At 42.3% G+C, this 18,964-nt stretch overlaps 2 protein-coding genes across 2 annotated transcripts; one reads left to right on the top strand and one right to left on the bottom strand.

The window, feature by feature from the left end:
- Positions 1–1,253: 1,253 nt before the first annotated feature.
- On the top strand, positions 1,254–10,450 carry LOC108930459 (glycerol-3-phosphate dehydrogenase [NAD(+)], cytoplasmic-like). Its single transcript, XM_018745699.2, has 8 exons — positions 1,254–1,365; positions 5,301–5,478; positions 5,758–5,898; positions 6,181–6,319; positions 6,598–6,710; positions 9,105–9,341; positions 9,516–9,622; positions 9,901–10,450. The coding sequence occupies exons 1-8, from the start codon at positions 1,322–1,324 to the stop codon at positions 9,995–9,997; spliced, it is 1,056 nt and encodes a 351-aa protein (XP_018601215.2). The 5' UTR covers positions 1,254–1,321; the 3' UTR covers positions 9,998–10,450.
- A 176-nt stretch (positions 10,451–10,626) lies between these two features.
- On the bottom strand, positions 10,627–18,745 carry LOC108930458 (NACHT, LRR and PYD domains-containing protein 12). The gene is made up of 10 exons (XM_018745698.2): positions 18,389–18,745; positions 18,124–18,222; positions 15,232–16,861; positions 14,627–14,791; positions 14,173–14,346; positions 13,554–13,727; positions 13,083–13,256; positions 12,533–12,706; positions 12,039–12,206; positions 10,627–11,013 (listed from the first exon to the last, which is right to left on the bottom strand). Exons 2-10 carry the CDS (start codon positions 18,167–18,169, stop codon positions 10,944–10,946), a joined length of 2,775 nt encoding a protein of 924 aa, XP_018601214.2. The 5' UTR covers positions 18,170–18,222; positions 18,389–18,745; the 3' UTR covers positions 10,627–10,943.
- Between the last annotated feature and the right edge of the window lie 219 nt (positions 18,746–18,964).

Here is an 18,964-nt window from a genome sequence, read left to right as displayed (position 1 = left end):
AATCAATCTGAATAACATGTAAACCCATGTGAACACAGAATAATAAATATATTCAGTATGTGTGAGACTTCAGAATCTGAGGTATTTTATAAGTACTTAAGACATTTTAGGAGATTAAAATGTTTCTATGATTTATTAAACTGGCTGAGCACTTTGGGTTTATATTTAAAATACCCAGATGTTACCTCTAGGCAACACAGAAGGGGAAAGATATGGCTGAAACCTAGTCACTGAATTGCCCCAAAGCCCTAAAGAGTTTTTAGGTTCATGAAGTATTAATACTTGTATTAAAGTTTATTCTTAAGGACACATTTAGGAGAACTCCCCAGTCTCCACAAGGCCTGATCACTCTGCTGCGCTTCTCCACTTCTGCTCACTTGGTGATCCAAAATTTAAAGCACAAAGGTTTTGCTTCTGGCTCCGATGTGGTGAAATGACCTACCCATCCCACTCAGAACTGCTGAATCCCTTACTCCACCTATTTCAGACTCACTTCTACCCTGGTCTTTTAAGTGCATGATAAACACGTGTTTATGTCAGTAATGTTAATAAGAATTTGTTTAATAATGAAAAAGCCTATATGCCCCTACTACAGTATATTACATTTCTTCAGCAGACACTTTTCTCCAAAGCAACTTCAAACACATTCTTTGTAGTGTTATCAGCCCACCCACCTTATTCACCATGGTGACTCACACTACTAGATACACTACTTACACTGGGTCACTCATCCATACATCAGTGGAACACACTCTCTCTGTTACTCACACACTATGGGGAAACCTGAACAGGATGTCTTTGAACTGTGGGAGGAAACCAGAGCACCTGGAGGAAACCCATGCAGACACAGGGAGAACATGCAAACTCCACACAGACTAAGCAGGGATAGAGCCTGCCCAGGTGCTGTGAGACAGCAGCGCTACTTGCTGTGCCACCATATCGCCCACATGATTACTAGTGTAATGTACACTGGTTTATACTGTGGTATATGACACATTGGCTGTACTGAAGAGTCACTTGTCGGATCCAAATGTCTCAAGTACACGTAATGCACTTTTTGCATCGTTCTCTCGGATGTACTACGCTTTGGAGAAAAGCGTCAGCTAAATGAATAAAAGTATATCAAAAACGGAACTGAGCAGTTGCCTCCTCGTTTAACTGCGGTCCTCCGAGAAACGGGCGGCTCTTTGACTGAGGCCGCTCAGAAGCCAATAGGAAGGAAGGAAGGAGCGCCGCGCTGCGCACGAGCGAACGCTCGAGGCACGACTTGGTGAGCGCCGCCACACTCTCACAGGTGGACACACAGAGAGAGAAAGACGCGATGAACGCTCCCAAGAAAGTGTGTGTCGTCGGCTCCGGGAACTGGTAAGCGGGAAAGTCGCCGAAAGTGCCGTCATGTTTGTGTGACAGGAACAGGTTCGAAATGAACGGCGGCGCACAGGAAAGGTTCGCACGAGCCCCGGTCCGGTCCGGTCAGGTGTCGCCTGTTTTCCTCTCTTCAGCTTTTTACCTCACCTCTGGCTTCTCACACGACGTAAAAACCGAGTAAACACGGCTTAATGACTACACACTTGCCTGGTTTAAATGACGGTTTCGTCGGTTACAGGTTAGTTTAGTAAGATTCGCATCCTTTTAAGATACGTACGGTTTAAGTAACGAACACTCGGTTTAAATTACGTATTATCTACACAGTTTCAGTAATAGGCGTGGTTCCCATGGACAAATGGAAGTGCATAAATGTGCGAAAGGTGCAATTTGTGTGAAATGTGTTGAAGCCCATGGCTCTGTGTGTATGAAACTGTGAATTGTTTTCTTCTTGGAATGTGAAGTATGTTCCAGTTGAACGCTGGTCTTTTCAGCCCCTCTCTGTGCATGAAATATCCTGGACGCTACATTTCTAGTCCTTCCATCCGGTTTCAGAAATGGCTTGTTCGGAGCAGGGTCGTCGTGATCCGGGGCCTATCCCGGAAGCAGCATTGGGCGTGAGGCTTTACACCTTGGATGCTACATCAACCCTTGACATGGTAGCTACACATGCACTCATCCATTCACACACTAAGGGTAATTTAGAGTCTCCATTTCACCCGAACTGCATGTGTTTGGAGTGTGGGAGGAAACCAGAGCACCTGGACTAAACCCACGGAGGATATACGAACTCCACACAGACTGAGCGGAAATCGAACCCACGTTTCCTCACACCACCCTGGCGCTACCTGCTGCACCACTGTGCTGCCCTTCGTTTGCAGCGACAACGTTTCTCCACTAATGTCCAGATTTCCCCTTGTTGTCCAAGCGCATCCGTTGTACCACAGTGTTCCAGAACAATGGCCGGAGCTCTTCAAAAGATAAAACCATTTTATTTTGACTTCGCAATGGGATCTTTTTCATCCTCCCTTCCGTCCAAACAGTTTTTTAAAAAAAATTATTATTTGTATCCTTATCTCAGCGTTTCTAAGTTTATTGTTTTTGCTGGTGTGAAATAACGGAGCGTTTGGGCTCTTGTTCCAAACAATGCACAAGCAGATTATAGCGTCCCGCTTTAACATTTTTGTGCATTTCTCTCACTGAAGCTGCTTCAATGGGTCCTTTCAAAGTGCTCCATTGTGCCATTTATAAGTATGACTGCAGGGTAAATGGTGGGAAGATCATTGAAACCAGTGTAAATAGAAGTAACCAGGAAATACTACACTCCATTGTGCTGAGGGGCAAATTACATTCGAACCCTTCTGATGCTTATTCAAATAAAGTCACTTTACAAATGAATGTATAATGTGAACTGGGACATCAAGTTATTAGCACTTAGTAACAATGTTATTAATAGCTATAAATTAACTATAAATTGTTGTAAGTTTATTTTAATTCTAAGAATGCTCAGGAGGGGTGGGCAGCCACTGGTACTTGAACCCCCACGGTCCCAACTCCCCCCCGCCTTTCAGTTGGGAGTTTACTTCTTCCTTTCCTCCATGTCCAGTAGGCTTGCTTTATATTTTTAATACCTACATAGTTATTGTAGTAATTTAATGTATAGCCAACCTTTCATTATGCCTCTGATCCTTTATTCAGCTCTCTAATAAATCACATTGAATTGTATAAGGATTTCAAATTAACCGATGAAAGATGAAAATATATCTGGAAGGTTTGCTATAGCTTCACTTTCATCTGAAAGGTTTGCATACTTTATTATACATGAATAAATAAATCAAGGCCAGTATGAGATTTATGTTTGTAATTACAGATTATAGCTTCCCACGTAAGAAATGCCACGAAAGGCTGTTCATACACAAGATGATCAACTAGCATAAGTATAACCAGATAATGTTGGCAGATTTAATCCATCCGTCATTTTAAACGGTGTATTTCTTCAGTCTTTATTTCTCCTGTTTCACAAATTTACTATAAGTCAACAGTAAGTGGATTTTTTTTTTTTTTTAAATCTGACTAATTTAGTTTTAAAGTTGTAATGGATCATTTTGCATATCATTTTACAGATCGATCAAAAAGTGGACAAAGCCCAACAGGTGATATGTAAGAACACAGCAGGTGTGGTAGAAAGAGCAGCTGAGATGGAGTACGGAGCGCAGTAAAGTCACCCTGATGGAGTAAACCAAGACGGTATGTAGGCAGGGAGCGTTCACAGCCATGAAGGGGGGGGCACAGGCAGTTAGCACCAGGCTGTGGTGTGACACACCCTGAGTGGTCACATGCAATATTCTGGTGACCGCACAAGAAGCAGCTCTGTTTTCAAGACCGATCCTCTCGTCAGCACTTTCGGCGAAAGGAAAGTCCAAGTGGGCGTGTTTTTTAGGGCACGGTTAAGACAGAGAGCCGAACAGAACATTGGGATGGTATCTACAAGCTCTCTAACCTTCCGTTTTGGAAGATGTATTGCTCTAATTTTGGGAATGCATGGCTTGTGTTTGGGAGGGGAGAAATGTGACTAAGAATCAGCTGACTTATGAATGAACCTCTTTCAGTCTTAAGTATTTGTTTTGTCCTTTGACATTTTAACAGTCATTTTATTTGGTTACTGGTCTTATGCTACAGCAGCAGTTCAGTGTTTTGTGATAACATCACACCATCTTGATCATGCATTCACATAGAAGGGGTAGCTGGTAGTGTAGCAGTTAGAGGTACTGCCACTAGATCCAAAGGTTGTTGGTTCGGATCTCACCTACTGCTATAGTACCCTTGAGCAAGACTTACCCTAAATTGCCCCGGGAAAATTTCCTAGTTGCATAAGTAGGCAAATAATTTTAAGTAACTTTATGTTCTAAGTAGTGTTGGAGAGGGTCCTGCTCTTCGGTGGGTCTGGGGTTCGAGTTCCGCTTGGGGTGCTTTGCGATGGACTGGCGTCCCGTCCTGGGTGTGTCCCCTCCCCCTCCAGCCTTACGCCCTGAGTTGCCGGGTTAGGCTCTGGTTCCCCACGACCCCGTATGGGACAAGCGGTTCAGAAAGTGTGTGTGTGTGTGTAGTGTTGGAGAAAAGCATGAGCTACGTGGATAGATGTAGGTGAAATGTGACGCTGCCTGCACTGCCACTGTGAGACCTTGGCAGAGTGGAGTGGTTCATCTCTGTATTTTTCAACTGTGATTTGGGCTATGTGAGCTGTCAGTGCGGCTCTTATGTTGTCAGCAAACTCGCTTTCTCTTTGCATGCCCCAGTGCCTGTGTTTTTGAGTCTTTACTGTGTTGTGCACTACTGTAACCCTGTACAGTTTCCCTTTGGGATAAAGTATTTCAGTTCTGTAACAACGCATTCCGGCGGCACAATGTTGCAGCGAGTAGTGTTGCCACCTCACAGGGCCTGGGTGGTGTGAGAGGATGTGGGTTTGATTCCTGCTCAGTCTGTGTGGAGTTTGAATGTTCTCCTTGTGCCTATAAGGGTTTCTGCTGGGTGCTCTGGTTTCTTCCCACAGTCCAAAGACATGCGGTTCAGGTGAACTAGTGGCACTAAGTTACTTTGTGTGAGTGGATGAGTGCATATGTGCAGCTACCCTGCCAAGGACTGATGTCCTGTCCAGGGTGTATGGTCCCATGCTTGTGCCCAGTGCTTCTAGGATAGGCTCTGGATCGCCACGACCCAGGTAAGGACAAGCAGTTTTTGAAAATCAAGGAGTGTATTTAAATGATGTATCTTCCAGATCTTATCTTGTATGTCCAAGTTCTTCCGGTTTGAAAAAACTGCTTTTTTATTTGCATGCTCAAAAATGACAAAACACAATAAAAATGTCTCTAGATTTGAAAGGATGACTTTGCAAAGGCTGTTACGGCCTTTAAAGGCTTTGCTCTGCTGCCTTGCAGGGGATCTGCAGTTGCCAAGATTATTGGAGACAATGCAGCTCACAATCCAAAATTTGACAGTACTGTCAAAATGTGGGTGTATGAAGAAAATATTAATGGGCGGAAGCTAACAGAGATCATTAATACGGAGCACGAAAACGTCAAGTACCTGCCTGGGCACAAGCTGCCAACCAACGTGGTAAGACACGACGATTAGCGTGGTTAATATGCGACACCACATCTGCCCGTGCGTATTAAGTATGTTGCAAATGAATTGTGGCTCTTCTTAGGGCTTAGAAGAAAAATAATCTCTTTATCATACTACAAAATTTGTCTGAATGCTGTGTTATACAGAAGAGATGAGGAGTGTAATTAAACCACAGAAAGTGTATACGTTTCCCCCCTTAATTGTAATATTGACTGAACGTGTTGCTTGTGGCTTAGAGGCCCCTGCTTGATGGGACCCCCTTCTTTCCAGCTGGCAGTTCCAGACCTAGTGGAGGCTGCGGGTGAGGCCGATGTGTTGGTGTTTGTGGTTCCACATCAGTTCATTGGAAATGTGTGCGACACCATCGAAGGCAAGGTGAAGAAAGACGCTCTGGGATTGTCCCTCATTAAGGTGGGCTGCCCGTGGCTCTAATACTTAGTCCAAAGCACAGGTAGCTGTTGTGTACTTTGTTTCCACCCCTGTACAGCACGCTTACGTGACTCTGCTTGATACTGTTTAGGTGATGTTTTCAACCGTTTCAGAACGTGGTAGATTTCCATGCACGGCATGGGAGTCCGATGAATTGTTTTAGTTTGGTGCGAGGATAAAGTTCATGTCAACACTTTTTTTTTTTTTTTGCTTTACTCAGTAGCTCACTGTTACGCTCTTGACCCACACTGCTCTCTGGCCTAGGGTGTGGACGCGGGTTCTGATGGACTCCGATTGATTTCTGACATCATCCGAGAGAAGCTGGGTATTGATGTGGCGGTGCTGATGGGAGCCAATATTGCCAATGAGGTGGCAGATGGGAAATTCTGTGAATCCACCATTGGTAAGGAGGAAGGAAGTAGCTAATGAGGAAATTAAATTTGAAAGTGTCTTTAGACACTCGGTGAGACTTAGTATGGTACTTGTAGTTTATCAGATAATGTAATTTCTGCTCTTTTTTTTTTTTTTTTTTTTTATTTGTAATCTTTCACTTTTGGGTTTTTGGTAGTAGCTACAGAAGATTAAGTAGTTTCTTGATCTGCACCAACTCTGTTTGTCCTAAGTGGAGCGTTAGGTGTTTGGTCATTGAGTGAGGTGTCCGTCCTTCCTCTCCGTGAGCAGGCTGTAAGAACAAGGAGCGCGCGCTTCTGCTGAAGGAACTCATGGAAAACCCAAACTTCCGCATTACTGTGGTGGAGGAGTCTGATGTTGTGGAGATGTGTGGAGCGCTGAAGGTCAGGTACCCACCGTGTACTGTCAGTATCACTGCAGCTTCTTTATACATTATTCACTTTGGGTGGCAATAGTTCCTTGTGAGCTTAAATAAAAAAAAAAAAAAAAGGTATTTTGAGGATATGTTATCCGGAAACAGGTCAGAGTGATAATCTGTTTATGTGGAATTCTGACAGTTATAAACGTTTGTTAAAATCCATTTCCATTGACCGGTTTTCATAGATCATCCGTGAGTCATATATTGGGCAGACAGGCTTATAGAATTCTGTTTCACAAACTTCATTCGTATTCATTTAACGGTTGTCATTTTAAGAGCAACACTAGTCAGTTTCATATTAGAATGTTATTCATAGTTGGTCGTATTAGAATGACAGGCATAGCCAGGCAGACATCTGAGCACTGACACCAAAATATTTGATGCCCCATAGATGAAAAGTAAACTTTTAATGTTTTCTTTATAAAAGCTCTATGATATATGCTCTTTGTTTTCAAATGTGTTGGAGCTTTTTGCACCACTTCTTTCAGTTTAGATTTTATTGAACATTTAACTACTGAATAAATATGCTGCAGACAGAATCTAACATCATATGGTTTTCAGTATCATCCATGGCCATGAGATCCTAAGTGCTGGAACTAAACAATTGTTATACAGCTTTACGAACCCATGCTATCAGTTCTCTCCAACGTCAAAATTGTAAAAGTGTAATCAGACTTGTTAGTATGAGTCATAGGTTTAGTTGCATTAATCATTTGATAGCAGTTGAGCAGAAATTAATATAAAAGTATGCTCCTTTCCAGAATAAGATCCAACAACTTTAAGCACCCTTTTCATTAATTTCTTTACATATTACTTTTTAAAAATATTATTGTAATACAGGCATTTGTGCTGGTTTCCTTGCCAGACATTTGTATCCAAAGCAAATTCAAATGTAATCCATTTATACAGATAAATCTTTTATTTTGTAAAAGATGTTTATGGGTGCACAAAGGAATATTTATGGTCTGTTATTTTAAACCATAAAAATTAGATGTCATGAGTTAAGCTTGTTGAATAGGTAAGTACTGCACAAATTTTAATTCCACCGGTTACATTTATGAGAGCTTATATTATATGAGAGTATAAAGCCAAACCCAAATAGTAAGTGTAATAATAGGATACTGTAATGCAACTGAAAACCAACAAATCTATGTAAATGGAACCATACAGTATTACGAAATGCTGTCAACATGCTGCTGTAACAAGGTAGTTAAATTGTGACTATTGCACGTATCAGCTGCTTAAACAGTAAAGTGATATTGTTTTTAATTTACAGCAGAGCTGTATGTAAGCAAATTTTCCCATTCAAAATGATAAATACTACAATTTTGACCATACTTCGATGCAGATGATGGGACCTGCCACACTCACATTCTTTATGCATACTGTGCTCATACCACACCATCACATCTGACTGTATTATAATGAAATTGTGTGTCTTGCACGCTTTGAATCACTATCAACACACTCACTCTAAGCTGGACACTTGACAGCCATATTCAAACACAAATTGGGCAAAAAAATGTTTACAGTGTTGAAATGGCACAAAAATCAGCATTGCACAAGAGATAACTTGACTGTAGTGCAAAACGCAAGACTGAGGACGAGACACAAGTGTACCAGCATCCAAAACACTTGCACCATCTGTTCCAGTAGCCAATGGCATTGATTTGTAGTATTCTATCAAACAAAATATACTTATTTTAAAATCGCCTAGTTTAAACTTTTGTGAAATGTAAACCTACTGAGGGAACAGTTTTGACTGTTTGAAAGTTAATTTTACACAAAGTATTTAATGAATTATTCCATTTTAACACTACTACTGTAGTTTTACACACACAGCACAGAAGGAAACTGGTAGTACAGCAGCACGTGGTACAGCGGTTATAGATGCCCCCTTTGGTGGGAGGTTGTAGGTTTAAATCCCACCTCCTGCTACAGTCCCAAGTTAAAGTACTTACGATGAATTACTCCAGTAAAATTACCCAGCTGTATAAACAGATGGATAACTACAGGTAGCTTAATATTGTAAATAGCCTTGGGGAAAAGCATTAGCAAAATGAGTAAATGCACAAGAATCAGAATGTTCTGAGAGCTGGGGTGGGGGCAGGGAGAGAGAATGTTTGTGAAATACACACAGTTTACATAACTCATTCCCATCATAGGAGAACATGAATTTTGAGTGAAAGGCTCAATTTGCATGTCATGATTTTTTTTTTTATTTCTATTTTTTTTTTTAAATTGTAGAACTGAAGAAGGCTGCCCTCATTATTTCCCACATCAGAGCAACAGTGGTAATCTTCTTCACTCATAGGCCCTGCTTACTGAAATTGTGGCACCTTCTTTCTTCATTTCTAAGAATGTGGTGGCAGTGGGTGCAGGCTTCTGTGATGGTTTGGGATATGGAGACAACACCAAAGCAGCAGTGATCCGCCTTGGACTGATGGAGATGGTTGCTTTTGCCTGCACCTTCTGCACATCTGGACCCGTTTCGTCAGCCACCTTTCTGGAGAGCTGTGGGGTGGCAGATCTCATCACCACCTGCTATGGTGGTCGGAACCAGAGAGTTGCCAAGGCCTTTGTCACAACTGGAAAGGTTGGAGATGTCAGGATGTACAGCATCAGGAGTGTACTTTTTTTTTAGCTGTGGTGTAATTCATTTTAAGTACAACTTGATCTGTATAGGAATTACTTCCTTGCTGGATTTTTTTTTCCCCCACTTTATGCTCTTTCCGACTGACTTGTTTACCATGGGTGTCTTCCTGGCCAGTCCATTGAGGAGTTGGAAAAAGAAATGTTGAATGGACAGAAGCTACAGGGACCAGCCACAGCTGCTGAAGTCTATTACGTCCTCCAGCGCAAGGAGCTGTTGAACAAGTAAGCAAATCTGGTAGATGCTTTACTCTTACATTAGTACATCTACAATAGCAAACTTCTAAGTGATCTTCATGCCTGTTCAGCCTGATCCTCTCTCTTGCTTAGCATATAATAAAGAGCAACTTCCATTGTCATGGTTCATAATTAAACATGATCGACAAATGGACACTAGCAAAGTGTTTGAATTGTTTAGTTTGCTGCTGTCAGTTCTTCAGTTACTGTACTTGGCAGTGAGGACTTTTCAGAAGCCATCACCAGGTAGGCCTCTCCCTATCCAGGTTCCCCTTGTTTACAACCATCTATCAGATCTGCTACCAAGGACATCCAGTCAGGGAGTTCATCAGCTGCTTGCAGAACCACCCAGAGCACAAGTGAAGGAGAAATGGAGCAGCAAGCATGGAATGGAAACAGGGTAGAAGAAAGCTGAGTAACGGAGGCTGCGCTGTCTGAACGAAAACTCAACACGTTTCCATTAAGTTTATACCCAGTTTGGCTGCCTTGTTACAAGTCTAACACTGTCAGCTCTGACATTTTTTACTCTAACTCTTTTCAGCTAGTAGCAGTCACTGGACAGAAAAACTTAATTATTCAAAGAATGTCAGTTCTTTTCACCTTTCTGAAAAAAGGGCAAAAACACTTACGGATTAAGTGTTAAAATGAAAGTGCCTTATGTTAAGTTCCTAACCTATGCAGAGCTGGCATTTTGACAGTTGCATTAATTTGCTTTAAAGGAAAAGAAAAGGAAAAAAAAAAAAAAAAGCCTGAAGTCTGTCATTGGCATGGGAGGCATTAATGTAGTATATTTATTTTGAAATGAGTAGCTAATTATTAGTCATTTAGATCAAGGGTGTAACTTTATATACTTACAAATTTCACTTAAGGACTATATTGTGCTCTGGTAAACCTTATTTATTCATGACAACTTAAAATTTTAAGCTAAGCAACTACTGCAGTATAGTGACAAGTAACCAGTAACATCTTTGAAACATGTAAAGCAAACAGTATAAGCATGTAAAGTAATTTATTTAGCTGCTTTATTACATATGAGGATAATTCTTTTACTGCTTCAGTCGTTTGTTGGATATTAGATATTAAGTACCTTTCTTCAAGCACATGTGAGTCAATGCCATCTTTAATACATGTAACTTTTTATATTACCTGCGTATAGTACTTGAGCTGCGTGTTTTAGAAAAATAAATGTACTTAATGAACGTACGTTGAAAACTGGTAGTAAACTGAAAATGGGACTTTTGTCTTTGCAGCCTATTCCCTTTCGAGTTTGCCTTGGCTGTGCTGGTCCACAATATATTTTACTTTCCTTTTAATATTTAATTTTCCCACAACTCTCCATTGTTTCAAAGACGTCTTCACTGAAGTCGTTGTATTGGAGGCTGGTGAAAGAACACAAAGTAAATGGTCATTTAGTCCTTAAAGGCACTGCAGCAAAAGTTATTCCAATCTGGCACAAAAGACCCTAAAGTAACAACTGTACATTACGCAGTCTTTATTAGCTATTTTACAAGCATATCTAATAATCTAACTTGAACCTTCTATAATGCCAAAATTCCCCATGGTCAATGGAGTACTGAAAATAAAAGATGAGTTCTGATGACCTGCCAAAAGTTTAATTTCTCTGCATTTCTACAGAACAAAACATTGTGGTTGTGAAACCAAACCCGTAATAAGGTAGAATGCTGGTATGAGGGTACTACTTCTATCTGTAAATCTGTGAAGTACAAGTTGTCCTTGACATACAACAGCAGTGACTTATGACCATCTGTACTTAAGGCTGTCACATCAACCTTACTATTTTTTCCAAGTCCTGACATTTTGCTGTAATGGATAAGGAGAAGCGCTCCATCTGATGTACGATACATGGGCTGGGTGCACTGCTGCAGGGTACCCATATTTCTTGACTCTGTCCATCTGTGATTGCTTTTTATTTACAGAATATTTCATTTGACATTTAAAATAAAATTGAATACTCTGGTGGTACTGAAAAGAAAAAGCAAAAAAGATTTCAAAATAACAGTAAAACAGTAAAGCCTGAAACTAATTACATACATACTGTACTTATACACTAGTATTTAACATTAAACGTTGAGAAATTAGTGAAATGGCAAAGCTGTATTACGTACAATTAACTTGCATGAATGCTATGTTGGATCTCCTTATGATTTATATAAGGGGGTTTGAGACTCGAGATGAAGTCATGAGACTGAAGCCGTCGTAAGTCGAGGACCTTGTGTATTTGAAAACTTGGCTTTCCAGAATCTGTGGTATGCAGTGCTGTGTTATTTCATGAGTATGTATGTTTAAGAGGATCTTGTTTTTTTTTTTTTTTTTTTTTTTTTTTTTTTTTATAATTATGATCAAAACTAGGTTCAAAGACAAATGGTATCAACTTGATACTCACTTCATTGCTTGCATGGTCCTACTGTCCTGCATCAGCTGAACCAGGGATGGAACAGAAGTGTCGGTCAACCCGTTGTTCTTGAGGACAAGTTCCTTCAAACAGTGGTTTGCTCTCAGAGCAGAGCAAATGTCTTCCAGAGAGTTGTCTGTCAGCGTGACCATCTCCATACTGATCGAATGCAGCCCCAAAAAAAATCCCACCGTGAGATTGAGGTAGCATAATACGGCAATACAAGAAGCTGAAATATTGTTTAGTAAATGCTCATATCCACACCAACTTAGAATGTTACCCTCTTACAGAGCTGTATTTTACTGGAGCAAATTGGGTTAAGTACTGTGTCTATCAATGCTCCATCAGGGACCTGAACCAGCACTGTGAAAATTGCAAATCTGAATCCTTATCCACCATGAAAAATGCTGCAGACTTACAGTATACTGACAGACACCCGCAGCACCCATGAGAGTTCCCGCTCCCCCCAGTGATCAAGGACTTACTCCAGAATCTCCAGTCGGCAGCGGCTGTCTGCCAAAGCCTCCCACAGGTATTTAGCTCCCTCGTCGCCCACATTGTTCAGGCCCACTTCCAGATGTTTCAGCTTTGAGCTCCCACTGCGCAATATCGAGCCAAGTTCCTGGAAGGTGGCCTGGCCCAGTTCGCAACGTACCAACCTACGGAAGATCAGCGTGACACCCGTCTCCTTTGCTGCACAGCAGTATTTGGGTTTAAATGTGAACCACCATACAAGTACCGTATTGACATTTACCTTTATATCCATTATGTGCTAACAACACAATTGAAAAAATTATACTAGGTCATCTTAAGCTTTGCTTCACTGTCTACTGAATAAATTGTTAAACTAGCGATTACAGTTACAATTTACTGGGGTACGGGTGTTCCTTTGCAAACCACTAGCAGCAATTTCCGCCCAGGCCCAGCAACCTCCATTTCTGCGCTGACATTCATCACGCTCTTCCAAACTCTGTCCTCCTTCACAGAACAAATAATTTCAGGATTAACACCCTGCAGTACATCGCAGTGCCCTACCTCAGTACTTCCAAGGGGCAGCCGTGTGTTTTCAAGGCCTCACAAAGTTTCAGACCTCCAGAGTCCTCTAGGTCACTACAAGACAGGTCCAGCTCCATGAGGGAACAGCATCCCGACCGGAGAGCTTCAGCCAGCCCCTCGCAACATGCTTTTGTCAGATTACAGTCAGACAGCCTGGTGAGAGATGGCACACTCAAGATCTCGTTTACAACCTGCAAAGCAATATCAAAAGTTTAAGAACTGCCATCAGCTAATTTAATTTTTCGTGATGTATTCTTTCCCTGCAGCTATCATACACGACCTCAGTGGAGATACACTGAAGACACAAACAAGGCAGGGGCCTCAAAGCCCTTTCATGGAGAGGCATGTCATTTTCTCATTGCAATCCATTCACTGGGACTGATTAAGTTATCAGCTAACTCACTAATATATTTTCATGAGTTACGCAGGGGAAATCAAACTTTATCATACAGCAGATGTTGCAGCTTGCTTTCTGAATTACGTAGAACGCGTGTTAGGGATTCCAGTCCCGCGTCAGTCAGATTGTTCCTGTTCAAGTTGAGCGATCTTATTTCAGAGTGGCCAGTGCATAGGGCTTGGGACAAGGCCCCCATGGACTCTCCAGCCAAGTGACAGAAATCCAACCTGCAAAAACATAGACGTACACTGTTGTTCAAGGACATCAGAAAGTGAAACATTCATTCCGTCACCTGCTCCATGACATTTCGACTGAACACAGACTCTTCTTGTTCAGAATATCTATTCCCAGCAGGAGTATCCCAGGGCATCACAAACTGAGTAGGCCAGCAAACAGAGAATGGAAGCAGCACCAACGCAACAGAAAAAAACGGAAAATACAAACGTCTTAACGGTCAAATAACTATAATGCTCCTTTGTCTGTTGTGATTTCTTCTTTTTCTTTTCTGCCTGAAAAAAAATCATTTTACATAAATCACAAATACACAGCTAGGAAATGCAACAAAATGTATATACATGGATGTTTAGTATTTAAGTATCAGTAAATTACGGTAATTTGCCTTTGGTTTATACACAGCACACAGTAGAAATGAGGAAATGAAAGCCAAATTACCCAAGTTGTTGTAACTTGCAGTGAGGGCTGCTTAGTCCCCGGCACAACTGGATCAGTCCCTCGTCCTCCAGTTTATTTGCCCTCAGGTCCAGCAAACGCAACTGTGATGACTCTTGAGCGAGGACAGAGGCCAGATCATCACAGGAAGCCGCTGTCAATCCGCACGATGGCAATCTGCACAAAGGAAGGCCGCCAAAGCAGATTCAGGCTGTATCCTAAACCGAGTCCTTCTGTTCTCCGAACAACATTTCTGCAGAGTATGTACTCCTAAGAAAGGTCAGAGTATCTGCTCAGGCACTCCACTGCCACTTTTACTGCAACTTGCCAGAAAAGTCTGCAAAGTGTGCTTGAAAAGTTAAGTACGAAGTTTTATACAGAGCCTGAAAGACTAAGAGACCATAAAGCTTCTCTTCCTGAAAACACATAGCTACATCTGACCACTCTCGTCACACACCTCAGTATCTGTAGGCTGCTCTGGCGTAGCCCCACACACAGTGCTTTGGCACCAGCATCATCCATTGTGCGACAGTAGGAGAGATCTACCTCTACGGTTGTCCCTCTCACAAGGGCTGAAGCCAGATGGACAAAAGACTCAGCACTCAGCATGCAGCTGGACAGCCTATGGTAGACAGTTAAAGGTAGGATGGGAATAAAGGTGTTATTTTATTCACAGATTAGTGCTTTTAAAAAACATTTTAGTTCTACTCACGTTTTCCATTATTGTCCAATTTAATTAACACGACCAAGTCAGATTTACCCCACTAGTGGAAAAAGAGGTAGAATTATACTTTGCAACTAGGCTTCCTATGACTCTAAAGCTTTAATTCCAACAACATTAACCAAAATAAGATAACTGAACCCTATTCCAATAGTATGAAAAATAATTCTATAAACACTGCAAAGGGCAACATTTTTTTTCAAAAATGCCACAATCTTACATATAATACCCAAATGGTTTAATCCTTGTGGATTAAAAATATTAGGTAAAATAGACAAATATGGCATGAAGACACAAACTGTACATTTTGGTTCCTGCAATTCTCCACTGCATATACTCACATTAACTTGTGAGAGTAGCTGAATGCTGGCACAAGGCGCTGCGTAATATCCTCTGTTAGACTTCTGTTGCCATAGAGATTGAGATCCTGTAGGTTCCCACAACACATAACAACGTAGTTTAGAGCAACAGCATCCCAGACAGTTAACTCTTCAAAGGAGGCACCCAGGCTGCAGCCCAGCTTAGCTGTGATCTCCTTTACTAGTGGCTGGTTTTGGCACTGATGGAGCAAGCGGATGCTGCACAGGCGTCTCTCCTTGGACCAGCTTTGGAACGCTTCCTCTGTGCTGTTTCTAAGCCAGCCTGTAAATTCTGAGTGGCGGTCACTGCTAAACTCCCCAACAACACCTTCCAGTGGTTTCCGTTGCAAAGCACTGGAGAGGCCAGACAGAAAAATTTTCAAAAGTGCTGCACGTCCTTCCAGCCTCCCCAGCACTTCCTCCAAGCTCTTTCCCTCTGATATGTCCAAGTAATAGGATACAGCAACAAGAAAGTCCTGCACTGCGGGGAGACGGAAGGAAAACATGCAGTTGTCTGAAGTAGGATCCCCTTCAAAGGACAAGAAGCCCAGGAGGACTGGGGAAGTTAAGAACTGCTGCAGTCCAAAGGCTGCCATCTCCTTTTGGGAAGATACCACTGCGTTGTTCTGCAGACCGTGTGCTGCCATTCTGCCAAGGCCTAACATCAGGTCCCTGGCTGCAGTTTTCCCCAGAGCATGAGCATGGATAAGGTTGACAAAGGCAGAGACAAAGACCTGGGTCAATGTTTCAGGAAGATCCTGACTAGCCTCCAGTGCTGCCTTGAGCACGGTGCACGTGATCCAACAGAAGACTGGGAGACGGCAAATATCTTGGAAGCCAATTTTCTGCTCAATATGTTGAAATGCCTTTTCTGCATTTTCAGGATTCTTGAAGAACTGGTCAATGTATATTTTTCTTTGATCAACAGAGAATCCTGAGACCTCCACATGTTTACAGTCAACTTCAGAAGAAGAATTCAGTTCAGATCTCGTTCTAGCTGTTACCAGAATGGAAGCCCCCTGTAGCAGTGCCCCATGTACCAGGCTGCTGACCAGCACAGGCACAGGAGCAGCCTGGTTTGGCTGAGAGCAGATGTCAGAATCTGACAGGACATCCAACTGATGTTGGTACTGCTCCAGCCCATCAAACACAAAGAGCAGGGACTGGGGTGTTTGCAGAATCAGACCAAGTGACTCAGGAGCAAGATGTCCATGCTGATTCAGCAGCAATTCTTCCAGAGTCATCTCCTGCTTCAGTACATTGAGTTGCCTGAAAGCAAAGGGGAAGACAAAACCAAACTGCTGGAGGTGTTTTCCTCCTGTCCAGTCCAGCAGCATCTTCTGAACAGCAGTGGTTTTTCCAACTCCGGTTGGACCAAACAGCATGACAAGTCTTGTCATATCTTTGCTTGGTGACAACACTGCTGTCAACGTATTCTCAAGAATAGGGGAACTTGTTTCTCCATCCTTTTTTACATCCGTATTTTCAACGTTTAAAGCGACATACTGACCAGTGAGAACCACCTCTTTTGGGGACTGACCGCCGAGAAGAGACGTATTTCTCGTCTCAAAGGAGTAGGCCTTCATGGCCTCCTTGTGCAGCTCATGTAAGCCTGTTAAAGATTAAAACACCTACAATAAGTAAACAATATTATCTCTAGCACTGCTGAAAAGATGGTCCAGCTGGTCAGACACAGTCACATGAATCAGTATTTCAATAAAACTTGCTTCAATACTAATTTGCTGAATTCAATCAAGAGGCTCAATAAAAATAAAAAAATCATATTTACATATTAGTGTCAGATTTTAAAACTCCTTCAAAGCTACTGTAATTTGATACTCAGCTCCTGAGTTGTATTAGCTTTTCTTGTTGGAAAAAAACAGGTCAAAAGTCACACTCAGTTAAGATATTAAACTTCTAGGGATAAAGAAGGTTTATGAAAAGTTTAAATTTATTATATTTATCAGTCTCCAACAACATAGAGTGGCTGGTTGTGGAAATTGAGAATTTTTTTTTCTGCCAGTGGGGTCAGACCACTTTTAACAGATGGTGGGGAGCAAACTTCTATGTATGTATGGTTTCTTTCTTCAATTATACTAAAAGTAACTTTAATATAATATTTATTTAGGGGCAATATAGAATAATATGTAAGAACAGTTTGTGTTCTATTTTTCTAGTTTGAGACTTTGTCCACGGAAAGTAAGATGCACCCCCGCGGTTTTCTGTGTTGGTTCGAGCGGTTGGCGGGGTTTGCCTCGCGGGCCACGAGGACCATACGGCTGAGACAACACATGTGTCAAGTAGCGCGAAACACACATTCCCTTTTGGTCATGCCTCAGAGTAAAGAAAAACAAAGAAAGAAAGAAACAAACAAGACTGCGTGTTTGTGCGCGTGCGTCTGCGCGTCCTCATTACGAACCTTGTCTCGCACGGGCTGTGTCTCTCACAAAAGTTCGCAGCCCATTTTTGAAAAGTGAAGAACACCCACGCCACGCCATTCAATTGTCAATTTGTGCGGGAACTCCACGGCTACACTACAGCCTTCGCGATTAGAGAGGAGACACGTGTCACAAGATAGCTGGGAAAATGGGGACAGAGATAATGATAACGCGAAGGGGGCTGAGAAAGCGACATGGCGCTATCCCAGCTTCTCCTTTTTCTTTTTTTTTTTTTTTACTGAGGCACTAGCCTAGGCAAAATGTTAAACTGTCCTACAGACACGTACACTCTGCACGGCACACGGTAGTAGAACACAGTGTTCCGAAGAACAGCACACCGCGGACAGACAGAATTCCCCTGTCGGGGACAAACGAGCGCTGTAAGCGGAAGCTGCTGCGACATGTCATGATGATGGAAGGCGGCGCGGAGCCTTACTGTCCCGGGGCTCGGCGGCGTTCTGCGGTCTCCGCGCGCTGGTCATCGTCACTCTGTACGTCGCGGACGTTTCCACACTACAGGACTCACGTCTGTCTGCTAATATAAAATACGAAGGCTTAGATTTAGAAAAGGAGAGCTTAGCTCAACAACTGCGGGTAATTTTCACATGACATGTCAGACAGTACACGCGAAGAACCACAAATACACTTTTTTATTAAATGAACTGAACTCGACTTCAGGAAGTAACTGTTAACTAACGTACCCGATTTCTCGCTGGGCTGAGCGACTCTCAACGGTCAGAGAACTGTGGCTGAGGGGCTGCGACGGGACACGCCTATTATTTCCTAATACTTTAAAATGAATCCCTCTCGCGATAGTCCGTAGGATTATTGCACATTTGTGTGTGTGTGCGCGCGCGCAAGCGGTTAACGGCTCGGCTTCGCGCTCGCGCCGTCGACGTACTGTAGCGCCGGCGGGGAGCGTGTGCTTTTACAATAGAAGACGTTGGCGAGACCAACATAAACTCAAATTCATATGATATGTGAATTAAGGCATGTTTATTTAGTTTGAGACGGTTTACACACACACAAAAATGTCCACAATCCCTGCATGGGCCACACCCGACGCGGAAGGGGCGGTGTGCCGTTTACCTCAGACAACCTTAAAGGCTCAGTGCTCGTGATTCACTGTGTTCGCTGTTCATACGTTTCCGTTAAAACACAGCGTTATTTCAACGCATTTACTCTGTACTTTACTCTGCTAATTGTACGTCGCCCACGACAAAGGTATCAGCTAAATGAATTAAAAAAAATAAAGGGTTGAGTTGTATAAAATCTAC

This window comes from Scleropages formosus, chromosome 1 (assembly GCF_900964775.1).
Source record: "Scleropages formosus chromosome 1, fSclFor1.1, whole genome shotgun sequence".
Taxonomy (NCBI): domain Eukaryota; kingdom Metazoa; phylum Chordata; class Actinopteri; order Osteoglossiformes; family Osteoglossidae; genus Scleropages; species Scleropages formosus.
Note: the sequence above shows the minus strand (reverse complement) of the source record. Positions and strands in the feature narration are given on the sequence as shown.

What these genes read in the sequence shown, in the direction of transcription:
- LOC108930459 (XM_018745699.2), top strand. Translation starts at nt 1,322, where the DNA reads ATGAACGCTCCCAAGAAAGTGTGTGTCGTCGGCTCCGGGAACTG. An exon ending in ACAAGCTGCCAACCAACGTG is followed by an intron (nt 5,479 to 5,757) that starts GTAAGACACGAC and finishes CCTTCTTTCCAG; the next exon opens with CTGGCAGTTCCAGACCTAGT. An exon ending in AGATGTGTGGAGCGCTGAAG is followed by an intron (nt 6,711 to 9,104) that starts GTCAGGTACCCA and finishes TTCATTTCTAAG; the next exon opens with AATGTGGTGGCAGTGGGTGC.
- LOC108930458 (XM_018745698.2), bottom strand. Translation starts at nt 18,169, where the DNA reads ATGACCAGCGCGCGGAGACCGCAGAACGCCGCCGAGCCCCGGGACA. An exon ending in TGCAAGTTACAACAACTTGG is followed by an intron (nt 13,728 to 14,172) that starts GTAATTTGGCTT and finishes ATGTTTTTGCAG; the next exon opens with GTTGGATTTCTGTCACTTGG. An exon ending in AGCAAGCTGCAACATCTGCT is followed by an intron (nt 13,257 to 13,553) that starts GTATGATAAAGT and finishes ATCTCTCACCAG; the next exon opens with GCTGTCTGACTGTAATCTGA.